The sequence below is a fragment of the Eptesicus fuscus genome, chromosome 19 (genome assembly GCF_027574615.1).
Source record: "Eptesicus fuscus isolate TK198812 chromosome 19, DD_ASM_mEF_20220401, whole genome shotgun sequence".
NCBI lineage: Eukaryota > Metazoa > Chordata > Mammalia > Chiroptera > Vespertilionidae > Eptesicus > Eptesicus fuscus.
Window position 1 is genome coordinate 33,285,862 of NC_072491.1, and position 18,461 is coordinate 33,304,322.

An 18,461-nucleotide genomic window follows, 5' to 3' on the forward strand; every position below is an offset into this window, starting at 1 on the left:
ACAAATAGTGCAAGACTCCAGATTTGCTCATTTACCAACCTGATATTATCGAGGGTTGAGTATACAAACATTTACTTATTTACATAAACAGTCATTGAAAACAGGAAGGTTCATTTCCTCAAACTTTCCCCTTCCGGATTGAAGTTAACTTGAGAAGCTCAGATAATTAACTTAATTTTTAACACTATTAAATATGTTAGTTCTATAATGCTCTGGCTACTGACACATGGTCCTTTAATTTTGGCCAATAATAAAAGTTAGTTATTAATAATAATTCACTCTGCCTACCAATATGAAATTTGATCAATGGCCTTAGCTAATCACTTACAATAAGAGCATTCCAAAGTTCTGTCCCCAGGAGCCAAGAAATTCTCTTCTACTGTTTTTAAATCTTAGACCTAAAACAGTCCCTGATGATGGAAAGAAAGCAAAGCAATATTGGTTTTAATCATCTATTGTTTTTGTTTCTTTGTCTGTGAAGAACTGGCATTGGGTAGAAAAGGTCTCTCTACTCCAAAGTTACCAATATTGCCAAGCTCTGGATAGCAAGGCCTATAATTTTGAGGAGAGAAAAACAACAACACATGGTGGAGGGTTCTGGCTGTAAAAAAATGTAAATATCTGTGACTTTAGAGGTGAAATTATAACCAGCTAATTTAGTATTTCAAGCTTCAACAAACAGAATTTGTCCATGTAACAAACATAACTACCAGCAATCAAGAGTGGCAGGTAAGGGGTAATAAATAATAAGATAACTAGTATAAATATTAGAGTGAATTTCCCCCACATTAACCCATAGAAAAACTATAGCATGCCGTTCTTCATGCATTCGGGGAAGAGGGGGCCACACATTGCATTTGGTGTTTACTTTCGACAAACCTAGAACGTTTTTTCACTGAATTTAACAGTTGACAAGGGCTATGAACAGAGGCGATCTATATTCCCGCCCAAGTCTCTGTGGGATTAACATTGCTTCTTCTTCTTTCCTTAAAGCACCATAGCTGTGTGTTTACAATAAACATTTTTTCTCTCTCCAATTTTCCAACGTAAGTCCTTCTAAGTATCAAATATAAACTATAAACCTAGACTGCCCTTCACTATGATAGGCTGAACTGTCTAACAAATATGCAAAGGTATTTAAACAAAACTATTTATCCAACTATGCAACTTTCCTGTGATTCCTAAGACAAGAGTATTCGTCTGAAGAGAAAGTGAAAAAATTCTGGGTATACAATTCCTTCACCGTCAAGAGCAGGCCCGAACCAAAGAGCAGGTGGGAATGCCTTTGCATGGACACTATCCAGTTCTTTCCTGTCTTCAGCTCACTCGTGCATCCCTTCCAGTCTATACATGTTTACCAAGGCTTCCCTTTAGTACTCCAACCATACCTGATAGGGTTCCAGCTAGGCACCAGTCACAGGACAGAAGGCCAATGATGTAATCCTTCAGTGGGATTACTCTCAGAATATTTACTCTTATCACTTAATCCCTGGATCAAATTGCTATCAATTTTGTATGGAAAACAAGTTCTCATAGAATACTTTCCCTAACAACGTAGTTTTCAATTATCCAAACCAAAATCAAGGATACTTTATTTTAGAAAATTCTGACCACAAGAGTCGGAAACTGTAAACTAGAGCAGGCGTTAGAATATTTTCAAAGCAGGAAGGGGCATGGCCAGAAACAAGGAAATAATAAAATGAACAATGGCTATTGGTCTTGATTTACTCACACATATTTCACTTTCTTTATATTTAACGAGAAAAACCAAAACTCAAAATGTTATCCAATTGATAAGAGTTAGGTATTTGCAGATTTAAGAATACAGAAATACTTATGAAATAAATGCCAAGACTAATAAAGTTCAACTATCTCCGCTATTACTACCGCTACCATGCCAAGCTCTTCCCTAATCCCCAACTTCCTACTTCTGTCCTTCCCCTTGGACACCCTTGCCTTAAGCCAGAGCCTTCCCGTTGAGCTGCCTCTCCAATGAGAATGCTCTCAGGAAGTTGGACTTTTCTTGAGGTCTTTGCTCACTGCATTTGCTACCCTCGTAACTTCTCCCTAAGCATACAGAGCAATAATGGCTCTGCACCCCAAGAATTCCACCAGGTTCTTTCTTTGCAACCACCTGCCAGTAAGAGGGGGGCACAACTAAACTAAAATAACCTCACAAACTAAGAAAGAACTTGAGTCATAAAATTCAATTCTGGTCAAGGTTGCATTTCATACAGAGAATTCAAACACCAGAGCAATAAGGTCACAGGACATCAGTGAGCCAAAGAGCTCGCCTATTTGTTTATCTTTCCTGAAGCTACAAGCCAACTGCGAATTAGTACACCTACAGGGCAAAATCATTTATCTGCACCTTTGTGCCCTCAATAGTGTAATTACCAATGAACTCACATTCACCAAATTTGGTTCCACCTCCGAATATATAATTCTTGTTAAAAAAACACACACCCAGAAGTTATAATTTGCCCATATCATATATGTCTGTCTATCTGCAAATGACAATGTTCATTAACAATTCATTAACTTGTTAATGGTTACTTAAAATCCTTGCAGTCTAAATGTAGCACTAAAAATCAAACTATTAATGTAAGTTTGCTTTGTAAATCAGTGTGTTTTATAGAAAAATAACATATTTAATTCTAATAGCTGACATTTCCTATCTGACAGACCAGATAGCTCATTTAAAGCCAAAAGAATCAATATAATATACATGAGAAGTAATATTTCTAAAATTGAGGCACCTTGGCCCACATTAAGTTATTTTTAAAATTAAAAAGCTTTACTATTCAGGATCCATTATTTAAAGTAAAGTAATAAAATGGAGTAATAACACTTAGCAACTCAGCATCATTCTGACATGTTAAATTCCATATAACTTTATTTATTTTGCATACCAAGGATTAGTCTCCTGAGACTCATTATATTTATATAAACTCAAATTTAGCTATGTAATGATGGAATTACATAGAAGATTTCATTAAGGTTAAGACAGGAAGAGAAATTTCATAGATAGGAGCTTCCACTGTTAAGTAGCAAACATAATTCCCCCTGAGCAATAATAAAATGTAAAGTAAAATTAAGAAGTTATATTACATGTAATCACAACTAAACCCTTTTTTCATATTTAGAACTTACTGTTTTATAGGAAGTTAAGATAAATCTACTGAAAACAGTTTCATTAGTTACAGATGTGGTATCCTCCCATTTTTTTCATGCCCATGAAACATATATAAAATTGGGTCTAAGGAAAGGAAATGATACAGCTTAATAAGCAGAAAAATATGTATTTCCCAGGCCAGATTATAGGAAATTTGCATATTAAACCAATACCATTCTTTCTAATAAAACAGCATTTTAAAACAAATGAGAGAACATCACATATTTATTTATTAGAAGAACATGTCAACGATAAAGACAGGTAGCTCTGGTGATAGAAAAAGAAGGGCCCAAGACTTCCAAAATAAAGAAACCTGGCCAAGGACCACTAGATCGTATTTTTTAAATATGCACATCACATTTTAAGATGTTTACTATTACTTTTTTATTTCAAAATGAATTTATGTAATCTTTTAAAAGTTTAGATTTTCAAATGGGAGTGGATTATACCAAATGGTGCTAAAAAAATGCTGTAATCACCATATTTGAAAACAGACTAACACATTATATATTTAAATGGTAAGTTCAGATTATAAAGTGTTTTAAATCTGAAAAAAACATATCAGGTTGTTATACTTATTAAGAGTATATCTCTAAGAGCTTTATGCTATCCATTTATGAAAGTAAGTAAAAATGTGAGTCCACAAAAAATAATTAAACCTTTTAACATTTCAGCAACAGTGAAAGACATGATTTAAGTGGGAAATAATGGGAGGATAAGGACACATATGTAATAACTTAATCAATAAAGAAATTTTAAAAAAAAGAGAAAATATCTTCCATAAAATGTATACAATTGACATAGATATCATCAAGGCAAAAATATTCCTTTCTTCCCAGTATTTTACCAACACTAACAAAAAGTAAATGTCTACTTGCCTAATAAAACTTTGGCATCATCCACATCAAAATCTCCATCACCATCAGCATCATAGACTCCTAGTTTTCCTACAAGAGGGGAAGAAAGATGGATATGGGAACAAAAGGAAAAACAATCTTAATAAGGTAATACCACCGCTATTGCCGTCCTGCACATCAACCATCAATGTTACCAATCAATGCAATTCTTTGCTCTTTTTATCCCGAAAAGCAGTGCTACATTAACATCTTACCTAAAAATGATGGGCAATTCACTTAGAGATTCAGGAAATGTTTGCCTAACAAATCTACAACATGTAACTGAGATAATATTTTCCTTAAAGGTTTCACAATACCCTGATGTAATCATCTCAGAATTTTTAAAAATTACAGTGCTGCAAATATTTTAGGTAAAAAAAGATTTCAACATATATAAGGAATAATATTGATCCATTTCTAACAATCACATAACATTTAATGTTTCCAAATTATGAAGTTCCACCATCAATTTTCAAAACAAAAGGAACAAACACCAAGCCTCAAATACAGATTAAATGTAATTCACATCGAGTATAAGTACTAAAAATAAGAGGACAATTAACTTTATATTTTACTATAATCACAACAGAAATATCATGAGTCAATCTTTTTTAAAAAGACCTCTGAAAATAAAGCATGTAATAAAACTGGCTTCCTAAAATCACAAAGAAACTTACCGTTATCCTACTTAAAAATTTAATTAGCACTGGCCATCTATTACTACGGAAAAAAAAAGGCTTAAAACAAAGAATCTGAGAAGACAATACTACCAGAGCCTTTTAATCATCAAGAACAGTAAATAGGCATTTTAAGACTCCAATAAAGCTTTATCATCTAGGAGCACTGTTATACTTAATTACCATTTCAAATGAGTCAAATACATTTAATTCTTTAAAAAGCATCCGACAATCAACATGATTGATAAATCACCAATCGACAGTGGCTATGAAAAGATATATTAATGTACAGCAATATTTTAAACAACATTCACAAATATAGCATGAACACTAAAAAAGCAGTGGGCAGCACCGTTACCATTTCTTTAAGAAAAAGTAGATTAAAACATAGCATAAGAACAGGCAGAACTTTTGGAGTAGAGCAGCTATGGCCAGTCTTTACCCTCCCAGAGCCCTGTTCTACTCAGGAAAAGAGTAAGCTTGCTATGTGAAAGTCTGGCTTAGACAGCACACACATTAAAAATGACAGGTATAATAAAGGAGAGCTATGACTTCTATAAGCTAAGAAAATGGAAAGCACTGATCTGCAGGTCGAGGCTACATATAGTACAGAGCTCAAACATTAGAAACATGAAAAATATTTTAATTTCTGACGACCTTAAAAAGAGAAACTGGTCCTTTGTTGGGGGAGCACATGAGACTTGGTTGGAAAGTTGTAAGGAGGACATTCTGAGAAAAGGGAAGTGTGCCAAAGGCCATCTGCCCTGTTTATTGGAATTCCGACTTAGGGGAGACTAAGGGGAGTGTTGAAGGTGGTGCCCCTAATTATTCCTTGAGCTTTCCAAACAAGTCTGTGCACATGCAGACCCCTGGGTGTTTACTGGAATCCTTAAGCTTAAATCTTTGGGTGTCCTTGCTTAAAGGACACTACAAACACATGTGCCCTCCCCACATAATTAACCCTACTGATTGTATCTTAAAGATAAACTTTATCTCATACTGCTGCTACAATAAAAGCCTAACAAGACAGGCTATCGAGGCTGCCCGGTTCCTTTAGCCAGGCAGTCCCTTAGCCCTCTCTTTCACAGCAAATGTTGTGTCGGAGTAATCCATTCATCTCAGGGTCTGCTGGTCACTTACATTCTCTGATGCAGGTGATAACTGAATTGGAAGAATAAGGATAAGATTTTAGAGACCAACACAAGTGGACTGAAAATGCATCTCCAATAGCCTACCTTGAAGTACCTCCGATAAGTTATAACGGAAGTCCTTTGCTTTGGCTGCATGCATGTAAAAACACAGAAATTGTTACTTGTGCTCAATGTACAAATATCTGCAATCTCATCTTCTGTAACAGACTTCCTCTCCTCTAGCAACATATGATTATAGTTTGGAATACTTTGTTTTCTGAAGTTAACAAAAGCACAGATTACACAGAAGGTTGTCTGTACACTAAAATACTTCTTCTGTTAGTCTATCAATTTATCCAGAAATTGCTTCAATGAAAGGCAGATTACATGCAATGTTTGGCTATTCTTTGCCTTTAAGCCCCCAGAAAAAGGGCTATAATCTAATAAGTAAAGCAGTACAAGAGGGTCTATGAAAGGGAGGGGATTTTCCACACAATACTGTGCATACAGAGAAGTATGGATTTTGTTCAATGATAGGGTCCACATCTTTCCCTGAGCATTTAAAGAGGAAGGACATTTATTTGCAACAGCCAGAAAGTGGAAACAGTTCTACTGTCCATCACTGATGAATGGAAAAGCAAGATGTGGCATATCCATACAATGGAATATTATTCAGCCATAAAGATGGAGTATTAAACCTTGAGGACATTATGCTAAGTGCAAAAGGCAGACACAGAAGGCCACATACTGTATGATTCCATTTATATGAACTGTCCAGAATTGGAAAATCCACAGACACAGACAGTGTATTAGCATTTGCCAGGAGAGAAAAGTAGTGGGGAATTGGGTGTTTGGGGGGGTGGGTGATGGAATTATTCTGGAAATAGATAATGATGAGGATAGCACCAAATGATGAATATATTAAAAGTCAGTGAACTGTTGATTTTCAAGTATTTATATTGAATGTTGTTACATGAATTTCATCTGAAATTTCATAAAAAGACTTGGTGAGGTTAAAAAAAAAAAGTATGACTCCAAAATGACAAAGAATCATTAATGCAAACAATCATGAAAAATGGCAGTCATTATGGGGGGAGAAAAAGAAAAAGGAAGAGAAGGAGGATAACTATAAAAAACAACACGTCAACTTCCTCAAAACAGCACAATGACCATAGCTGTGTCACACACACACACACACACACACACACACACACATTTCCACAACAAAGACAAATGCTCTCTAAGGCAAGCTCTTGTGAATTATATGTTTATGATCCATTAATGGATCCTTAAGTAAATTCAGTGGCTCATACCAGTATTTTTAAAATTCATAATATAACAAAATAGAATAGAAATTATAGAGTACTGCTTGTAGTGAGAGTACCTACTGTTGGATAAGACTTTCCTATGTGATATATGTACACTCTAAAGCCTTTTTTTAAAACTATAGATCATGTTCAAAGAAGCTGAAAAGCCAGTTTCCAAGGTAACCTGATAACATCCTTTTTTCTACTGAGAACGGAAAGGCTACAGAAATTAACATTAGGAAAAGAAGCTGATAAATCTTTACAATTACTAAAGGGATGTCATTTACACTCTGACAAATTCACATAAGAAATGATATCAAAATTCTTACCTAAAACTTCCTCATAATCAACAAGTTCAAACCAGATGACGGCGACGGATGTCCAGACCCCCAGCAGGGCAATGACCATAAACCAAGTGAAGAATGAACTTCCGGAAAGCACTCCTTTCCTTCCATTCTTGTGTCCTCCGTGCTTTGTGTCTGTTTAAGAATGAAATGATGGACAATGTCATTAGGTAAGAAAACACTTAATCAAACACCTCTTTTCACTGAGTTATGTCTCCAGTAATTTCAAGTACTAACAATTTCTTAGTCATTTCATTTCAAAACTAGTTTCAACTTAAATTCTCCAAACATATTACACAAAATAAAGATTTTGGAAATTAAAGATTCTGCTTAGACTCCACACCACATATGCAAATCCCTAGCTTCTAAGTAATGAAAGAAATAAATGACGAATGGACTATTTAAAAAAATAAAGTATCATATAATATGTCTATTCCTTCCAAATTTTTTATCCAAACTACCTAAATATTACTTCCTTCAAAGCTCACAGCATTATCAACAATTTAATGAAATCGTAGAGAAATGTACCAAATCCTCTTCTGCCCCTTTTAATTTCTGTACAATCTTAAAAACTGGGGAGAGGGGGGCGGCCAGGGGGAGGTCAATGGGGGGAAAAAGGAGACTTATGTAATACTTTAAACAATAAATAATTTAAATTAAAAAAGAATAATAAAGATAAAATAAAAAAAACTCTGGCAACTGTCACAGGAAATATCTCTTCCCAGAACCACTCTCCATTCTTAGCCAAAGAGGGACAGAAGGAGGAAGGAAACAATTGACAGGAACCGAGATCAGGGAAGAAGAGAAGCAAAACAGTACAATCCAGCCCTCCTGCTTCCGAGACCCTGGGACCTTCGGAAACAGGAAGGGGCTCATTCACAACTGGTCTCAATGCAGGAAACAGCTTTGTAAACTGCCGTCCCCCAAAAGTGTCATTTGTCACATTTGACATGTTTAATATACCTTTTATCCTCCTGGAACTATTCTTCTTGCAGCCAAAAATAAACAAAAATGATGAAAGTCAAGTGATATTAATAGAAAACAGTCAGGCCCGTCCTTAAAAGGGAAGACCATAATATTCAAGTTTCTCTTTGGAAGGAGCACGTATAGTAAATATTATGTAAATGTTACAATGACATTAAAAGGACAGGTCCTATCCTAAAACGCCCTGCGAGCCAAGGAGAAGTTTATCAACCAGGTAAGAAAGTGGGACACCATCTCCTCCTTGTGAGCAGGTGTCAGCTCCTCAGCGTGCTTCCCCGGGCATGGCTGCGTGGGGGTCTCACCACCGTCTTGTCAGTGTCTCTCTAGAGGGCACTCCTGGGTGTGTACACAGGACCCCTCTGCATCCTGTGGGGCTGTTTCTCACGCTGCAGAGCAGATGGCATCCCTAGTGTCTGCTGGTCCAAAGGGAAGCAGCTTCCAGTGATTATGACAAAAACACGCCCAAACACTACCAACTGTCCCCCGGAAGGACAGGAGTGAGGATCTCTGTTTTATAGAGAAAAGGTGAAACGATTCACCCAAAGTCACCAGCACAGGATAGGTAGAGCTAGGAATAAACGCCGACTTCATTGGTCCTGAGTTCCTTGATCCACACTGAGTGGACCGAATCACATGACTTCCAAAAACTTGACAGGTTCTCATCTAGAACCTGCTTTCTGACACCTAAACCCAGTGCTGAGGACCAAATACCGGGAGTAGTTTTCCAGCGGCTCAAATCAATCTACTGCCAATTCTTCTGGAAGAAAAAATAAACTGAAATTCTTCTTATTTAAAAGATATGCGCATTTTTAAAACTAACCAATAGATCAACTTTTCAAAAGGCGTCGAAATGACTAAGTCAATCTGAGAGAAAATATGCATGTGTGTGTACACACTTATACATATGTATCTTTATCTATACTTAAGTATATAAAGGTATGATGACCAAATAAGATAAATTTCATTCTGAAAGAAAAAGTCAATTTCCTTGCCGAAACAGGTTTGGCTCAGTGGATAGAGCGTCGGCCTGCGGACTGAAAGGTCCCAGGTTCGGTTCCGATCAAGGGCATGTAACTTGGTTGCGGGCACATCCCCAGTGGGGAGTGTGCAGGAGGCAGCTGATCGATGTTTCTCTCTCATCGATGTTTCTAACTCTCTATCCCTCTCCCTTCCTCTCTGTAAAAAAAAAAAAAATCAATAAAATATATTTTAAAAAAAAGAAAAAGTCAATTTCCTTTCCTAATGTTCTTTAAATATTAACAGACCCATCAAAAAGGGCCAGATTTATAAATAATCGTGTGGTGAATCCACAAGAGTATACATACCCAAAAAACCTAAGGCCATCTAATTTCTGTGTAACATGATCTATCAAAAGTCTCCTAAAAGCTGGTTATATATAAAAAACACATGATTTGTACATTAAAAATACTTGCTGGGCACAGATCACAAAGTTACACATTAAGTCCACTTAAAACAGGCTTCCCTTGCACTCCCTGAACATCGCCCTCGGAGGGGGGACACTGGGTGAAAATTTCTACAATGGTGGGGAAATGATGATTTTTAAAATATTTTTGTGTCTTAAGCACAGAAACGATAAGAACAACATAAAATAAAGCACCACTACATTTTTAAAAAAGGGAGAAAGAGAGTAGCTTCATGGGGCGGAGGAGCAGTGTTGTGTGTGTTTATTAAACACCTGTGCACAGGAAGACTTTTAATACTGTATGAAAACCCTTACTTCTATGTAACACATACATATATGCACACATACCCATTTGTGTAGAATACTCACTAGAATAACAATAATGCATTTCAGGATATTCATTTACTCCCCAATATGGAACTATGATAGACTGTAAGAGAATTATGATGACTAAGAATGTTCCTCCCTTGACTACTTATTGCCTCTAAGAACCAAATTTAAAGTTTCTGTTTAAAATGAGTGCAAAAATTGCAGGAAAACTGGGTCCTTGTCTTATCTCCTCTTGGACATTTTGTAATTGACACCAGTGTCTTTGTTGTTAACTAATTAACTAGAAAACAATAAGACTGAATAGATACAGTTCATCCTTTCATTCATTCAGTTAACATATTTATTCAGCATATGTGTCAGACATGATACAATTTTTACTCAATAATTAATTTTTATTTAATTAAGTGTACCTAGATAAAAGTATACTCAATATGATGCTATTTATAGAGGAGAGAGAGGTGGGATGATTGGTGAAAAAGGTGAAGAAAAATAAGAGGTACAAATTTCCAATTATAAAATAAGAGCAAGTCACAGATATGTAATATTCAGCATAAATAATATAATCAGTAGTATAATAACCTTGCACAGTGACAGATGGTTATTAGATTTATTGTGGTGACATTTATAAATGTTGAATAACTGGCATGCTCCTGAAACTCAGATAGTATTGTACGTCTACTATACTTTTAATAAAAAAATTTAATAAATATTTTTAAAAGATAGCACCCTCAAAAAGAAAAGATTATATTATTTAAAAGAAGCTTATAATAAAATAGCTAGCAAAACAAAATAACTAGATTTCAAACTTCAATTCTTTCTCCATTTCTATCTCTTTCTTGAGGCAGAAATGGAGGAGGAAAAGTTCTGAGATTTTTCAAAAGGAAAATATCATTTATCCAAGTTAATTCAGTAATATTCATCGAAGCGTTTGACCTGCAACACCATCTGTATGGAAATGTTTTCAAAATTAATTACATAAACGCATGGACCAGAAGGCATTGGGAGGGGGAGGAGCAAGAAAGCCAAACCCTAAAGAACAAGCCTTAACCTAAAGTCTATTTACATTTGTTTTAAACACGACCCTAACAACTTCAATCAAGTGTCCTCCTAACTCATGGCACAAAACTAAAGACAACCTAACCCACATGAGCTAAAGCAACAAGGTGCCACGGAGGGAAGGCCTATAAAGGCATGATTCCAGCAGCCAGAGTGGCCCGGGAGCTTGAAGGAACAGTGGCAGGAGGCCATTTATGGTTGATGCTTGCAGGCAAACCTTGAGCAGTCTTAAAATAATCTTTAGTACAAGGTAAAATGCCCTTCATATTGATTTTTTCATTAACACATCTTAAACTGTTTAAGAATGCAAGAAATGTATAATAAATCTTAGGTTTTCATTCAATATATTTTTATTAAACATATTTATCACTTTGAAAGATTTAATGTTGCTTAGAACCTGAAATTAGTAGCAATATTTTATCCATTCCTTTATAATGTCTAATAATTGAGGTTTTACTCTATTATTATTAATCGTATTACTGTTATTATGAATTCCATAAAGGAACAAAACAGTAAATTATAGAAAGGGATCTTTCCTGAGACCCATTCTAACCATTTATCCTAAGACATCTTTTTTGAGGGGACTTTTACTTGATCCCAAATAATACTCTCCTGATAAGTCACTCTGTAAACATGGCGTGCATCGTCCCAAAGGACAGATCAGTTTCTTCCCAATTAAACTGAAAAAAGCATAGTACGAAAAACGCTTCAAGAGGGTTTAACACTCCCTAAGCAAACCTGAAACCTGATGTTGGTCCAAAGGGATTCTAGAAGAACATCGAGTAGCTGTCCCTATTTTCTCAAATCAGAATAAATCTAAAGGTTTTCATTTCATTTTCTGGCTCCATCTTCAACCTGTGGTCCCAAGGATTAGTCAAAAGGGTTTTTTAATGGGACTTAAAAATATGACAAGAACTATGTGATTCTTTTTTTCCCCATGGTGAACCATCTAAAAGTACATGACCTCCAAATCAGAGAAAATGTCCTCACATACTACCCAACACAGAAAATGGCCATGGAAATGAAGAGTGGGCTAAGGACAACAGGTCATTTTATTTACTTGGTTGAGGAAAGAACTACTTAGCTGGACTACTACTAACTGAATTACCAATCCACCATTTACAAGTTTACTAGCATTATGCAGGCAATTTTGTATTTTTCATAAACTCCACACATTTAAAGTTAAACACACACACACACACACACACCATAAAACTGTCAAGCAATTCATCAAACTGATCATTTTTTCATGTTACAACATGTCACCCTCTGGGAGCCAAGAACGGTTGAAAGTGGGTCAGAAGTGGAGAAGGGGAAATGTCTCCTAAAAGAATTGAATGTCAGCTGTACACCTCAGATTCTTCCTCATGGTGACATGAGGCACTTCATTAGAATAGTCAAGTGACCCACTCTAACCATTTATCCCACACGGTGCTCCAAGCAGAGATACTCATATTCTCTATACTAATAATAGAAGCCTTCCAGGGCCGCTTAGGCAGCTGAGAGTTGGAAGCAGTCTTGATACGTCTATTTCTCTTTTCATAAATAAGTTTTCAACAAATGAACCAAAGTTATTTGCTTTCACTACATGGGAAGACAATCTAAATAGGAAGACTACCTTAAAATGTAAAGCAAAAACAAACACATACAAAAAAATGTAAATTCAACACACCATTAAAGAACACTAGAAGATTAATGACTTAATTAAAAAAAATAAAATCCTAGTGTCTTTTCTTCGCATTAATCCTCTGCTTCACAAAAATGAGTTGTTTCCACATATGCTGAGACGGCTTGAGCCAACTAAATAAATGTGTTCATTAGTACAAGATGAACTTAAATTTCCTATAATTTTGTATGCGTTACTACACGAATTCTTCAAACTCACTGTAATTAACTCTTAAAACTAAGAAAAACTGCCTGTACATTTTTGTGAAGTCCATAAATATGGCCTCTGGCAGTACAGTATTCTAAAAGATAGATTCTAAGTCAAGACACCTAAACATATTCAGATTAAAGACAGATTATTCCATAAAAAAAAATTAAACTCCTGGGAAAAGTCCAGGAGTTCAAAATAGAAAATGTAGAAGATGCAGTCGAAGCACTTAGCCAAAAATATTTTAACAGCACACATCGACAATGAAGCTGACAACTGTCATCTGGATCCAAAGCCACTTTTAACCCAAACAAGAAAGAATACACCTTTACCTTCAGCCATTTTGTTTTTTTCAATCCATGAGTGTAAGATATATACTGAAGTCAAAAACCGAAGCTCCCTCAGCAGGTAGCAGGCACGCGCAGGCCCTCCCCACTGAAGCTCTGGGCAGCCGAGTTCCGTGGGCAAGGCCTGGAGGACTGAAATTGGACCTGCCTGCAAACTGCTCACCAGTTATTTTTAGAGGCCTCTTCCTCATGGCCAAATACTGCTAACCACTCAGGCTGAAAGGCACTCCGAATAACCCCACAGCCTTTCTCCCACTTATGGGATTCCTTTCTCGTTGGGTCCTATCTTCCTACTCCAAACCCTAAAGAAAAAAATCAAGCATGCTGGATCCAATGGAACAGAACAAACCGCGCTGCCCGTCTTGTTTTCTTGACATCGGTCTTCCATAGTTTTGAGCCCAAGGACCAACCCATTCAAAACCGAAACAAGTCTTGCTCTACAATGTGGCCCCAAGCCCAGAAACAGCTGGATTTGGCCCTTCAGAATCCAGTCAAATGTTTCCACGAAAAGACTATTACTTAGTTTGAATGAAACAGAACCCTACATGGAAAGAAATGAATGCTCAAGAATTCTGATTCACAGGCATTGCCATCCCAAGACTAATGCCTCCAACAGCCAAAGTGAAGCAACAGTAAAAAACAGTTTTACCGGATAAGGAAGGAGAGAGCTGGGAAGAAAGGCACAAGGAAAGGAAGGGAGGGGAAGTGAAGGAGGAGGGAGAGATGGCAGGAAGGCTGGGAGGGAGGGAGCAGGGAAGGAAGGAGCTCTTTAGCAGTAAGAGTGCTGATCTAAGAAACTATCTCAGAGAAGGACCTAGAAAGACAGTGACAACCGCACTCTGATTTTGTTCTACTTTCCTCCAACCCCATTCTCCAAATATTCTCTCCTGGGAGATGAAACCAGCCCAATTTTAGTACCATTGATTCACTGATCTAAGATGAGCAGTTCACAGAACTCACCAGAGTTCTGATTAGTATACTAAATTAATTTAGCACAGATAGTATCCAGAGCAAGGCGGCAACCTTTTCAAAGTTGTTTGAGTCTTTCATTTTCTCAGTCACATGGAATGTTTCACATGCAAATTGAATATATATATATGCATATGCTCTGAAGAGGAGGTGGCAAAGGCACCGGGGCCAACTACGCACAGCTGATGAGTGTCTTAGTTGTCTTCCGCCCACCATTCCTTTCCTCAAAGATCTGTCCCGCTAAAAGTTAGTGCTTGCTAAAACGTTGAAAGATAATATTACTTTTTTGACAGGGATTTAAGATGACCCACCGTCATACAATTTCATTCGACAAATATTTCCGAAGCGTCCTTTCGTTCTGTTGTTTTCAGAGAGTGCGTGAGGGTGATAAGAGACCCTTCCTTGGCACCCCTGGAAACCAAGCCACTACACTCGCATGGTGGGTGGCGCATTTCACACTCAAAAGACCCAGAACTCAGTTCCCCTCCACTCGGTCCCCAACACTCATTCGTATCTTACCATGGATCTTGCTATAAACCCCACCCGATTCACCTTCCGTATCACATCTTCATTCTTATTGAAATACCTCAGTAGCTATCCTCCTGGCTTAACCACCCTAAGGGATTCGGCAACTTTGCTAGGAAAACTCAGCTTGTTTGGGTCCATATAAGGGCTACAGGATATCATGAGAGACCCAAAACACAGCTTCTTTATTAGCTTCGATTTGAGGAAAGCCATCAAACCTTTGGGCCTCGATTTCCTTGCCTATAAAACATGTCTTGGCACAAACTAGGCATACAAGTATTTGTAGAAGTCACCCAGGCAACACATTGGTGCTGACTGGGTCAGAACTAGTGCATGGCCCCCTCACCTCCAATTCCCAGCTCTCTTCCTGAGCCTAACCTGCCACCAAGATTGCCAGAGCTGCTCGGGTTTCTCCTCTCCCTTTACAGGCCCGTCCAAGGCCAGCTGCGTTCTAAATTACAGGTCTGTGGCCAAGTGCTGACCAGAGACAAGAATCACAGCTTTTAAATTTGGATGTACCTCACCCCTGAGTCTTCTTCAGCAAAGCTCCCATTACTCCTCCTCGACAAATCTTTCTCACACATATCCACAGGTCCTAAAGCTAACCGTTTCCTTCGTCTTCTGTAACGGTTTAGTACAGTTATTTCAATAAGATGTCTTCATTCCTCGGTTTCACATAATGGCAAACCGATCATTCTACATAGGGTGATTAGGACGTCTCTGAAGTAACATTTAATCTATCACAACACTTCTTAAGGAAAAAGAAATTCTGAGTTCCAAGTAACTATCTCTTATAATGTCAAGTCATTTTTTGGGAAGGGAAATGCTTATGCAGTTCAAAAATAATTTAATGTGCACAGAGCAAACCATGTCTTAAAAGCCCTAGCAAAGACAACTTAACTATTTTCCATTAAAAGCTGTTGGGATAGGCAGGAATCACACAGAGAAGGTTGCTCAGCCACCAGGAAGGACATATTCACCACAACCTTCTTCAGATGTAACCATGAAAGATGATTAAAAAAAAAGAAAGGGCCTCCTGGCAGGCAGAGAGCTAAGAGCAATGGAGAACACTGTGTTGGAGGCTGCTCGAGGGCACAGAACTGGACCCAGTCAAGGAACTCTCCCTTATCTAGGACCTGGTGACATTTCCCCACAGGATTTCAGAATTACAATAGGTTAGTGACTTATGTGCCTCCCATTCTTGTTCTGCCTAATGTTTTGGCACTTAACCTCTCCCTCGCCCACCAGTGTACGTTAGGTATGTAGGGGTGCGTGTATGAACACAGGGGATGGGCAGACAACTTGTCTTTTTAGTTTGTCAAGTCTCCAAACTAAGAGTTGCCTTTGGAACTGATATTAATAATAAGATTCAGGACTTTGAGCCTGATATTGGGATTAGACGAGGCTTTGGGGAGTCTTAGCATGGAGGTGAATATATTTTATATGTGGGGGTGAATAATGGTGATCAACAAGGAAGGCTGTGATCTAATCCACTTCACGTCTCAATTCTTCATGTCCTTTGGCATGTGACTGTGCAGGACAGTAAAGAAAACAGAATATATATCTTGCTCCGCTGACTTACAGCTCACCTATATGACGTTTCAGGCCTCCAAAGCAGGTTGGAGGTGATAGTTACTTTACTAGGCATGGCCTCTTGCGGTCCTCTATTCTGCCATAAGTAGAACATAACCCTGGGACATAGTGGGCTATCCCATTCCTTCTTTAGCCACACAGGCTCCACGCAAAACACACACACACACACACACACACACACACACACACACACACACACACACAAAGCTGTTGGGACTAATAGCAACTCCTAGGTCCAAGCAAAGACCAAACGTCTAATGTGTGCTCTGAGGCTATTATTATCAGCCTGACACCACTGGAGGCCAGGAGAGCCAAGACCTATGTCCACTGAGTCCTGGGCTCTACCTTCCTCCAAAACCTACCAGGTGAGAATCCATCCTACCTCTCATGGACCAGCACTGACTACTTCCCTCCCCTCACCACTCAGCCACCTGACAGCAGTAGTTCATCCATCACCTGGAGGCTTGCCAAACACACTGCTGGCCCAGCCCAGAGTTTCTGACTCTGTAGGTCTGGATGGGGCCCGAGAATTTGCATTGCTAATAAGTTCCCAGGTGATGTGATGCTGCAGGTCCTAGGGACCACACATAAAGAGAATCATTGCACTGCTACACTAGCCATCCTTAATTCTCTGCGTCTGGAGGAAGAGAAAGGAGCTCTTACTTCTACTAATTCCCAGACCACCATTTCCTTACCACTTAAAAAAAGGGAAACACACACACACACAAAAAAATAACCTGTTCCTCTGAAGTCCATACCATCCAATTATACTACCCCACCCTGCCTCATCACTGTCATCCACCACCTCCAGTGACTGCCCCCACAGCAAAGTCTTCTTCACCTCAATTCCAACCATAACCACGTGTGGCCAACATGACAGGTCCTCTTTCCTTCATATTTCATTCCCACTAGCCTTGTTCCCCTCCACTCTATACCCAACACTCATTCTTATGGTAAATCTTACCATGGATCTTGCTATAAACCCCACCTGATTCACCTTCCTAATCTCATCTTCATTCTTTTTTTTTTAATATATTGAATTTTTACAGAGAGGAAAGGAGAGGGACAGAGAGCTAGAAACATCGATGAGAGAGAAACATCGACCAGCTGCCTCTTGCACACCCCCTACCGGGGATGTGCCCGCAACCAATGTACATGCCCTTGACCGGAATCGAACCTGGGACCTTTCAGTCCGCAGAACGACGCTCTATCCACTGAGCCAAACCGGTTTCGGCCTCATCTTCATTCTTATTGAAATATCTCAGTAGCTATCCTCCTGGCTTAACCATCCTAATGGATTCTGCAACTTTGCTAAGAAAACTCAGCTTGTTTGGGTCCATATAAGGGCTACAGGATATCATGAGATACCCAAAACACAGTTATTTAAAACATAAACAAACTTTTCATCTACATATAGCCTCCAAAGCACATGGGCCAGTTTAACCATTCCAAACCTAATATTAAATAGCCAGGATTACAGAAGTAACAAAAGGCAACTCTGCAGACATTGAGCGACACATGTTTACACCCCGCAGCTAGGGAACACTATCTCCACATGCATCTAATCCAGTTTAAGAATCCACTGTCCATCCCTGAAGCCACTCCCCGACGCACCAACGCCCTCCTCCTCTGTCCTTTCACTGCATCAATCTGCTATAATTGCCTCCCGGATGAACACAATGACTCACCATCTCCATGACTGTACAGGAAGCTGGGCACACCCAATGAAATCAGGCTCAGGACGCAGGGGAGCAACCGCAACCAGCCCGCAGGGCTACCTGTCAATCTGACCACACATCTCTAGAAATCTCACTTTCCTAGTATCCACACTG

At 38.3% G+C, this 18,461-nt stretch overlaps 1 protein-coding gene across 4 annotated transcripts in view; it reads right to left on the reverse strand.

The window, feature by feature from the left end:
- Positions 1 to 18,461, reverse strand: part of ASPH (aspartate beta-hydroxylase) — a 167,610-nt gene that overhangs the window by 126,281 nt on the left and 22,868 nt on the right. For 3 of the 4 annotated variants that reach the window (XM_028147947.2, XM_028147943.2, XM_028147949.2), the window contains exons 2-3: positions 7,515 to 7,664; positions 4,054 to 4,122 (exon numbers count right to left, since the gene is read on the reverse strand). In XM_028147947.2, the coding sequence (XP_028003748.2) occupies positions 4,054 to 4,122; positions 7,515 to 7,664 (219 nt within the window). Of the gene's footprint in view, positions 1 to 4,053; positions 4,123 to 7,514; positions 7,665 to 13,527; positions 13,636 to 18,461 lie in introns of those variants that run through there. The other variant, XM_028147951.2, reaches the window with a different exon arrangement.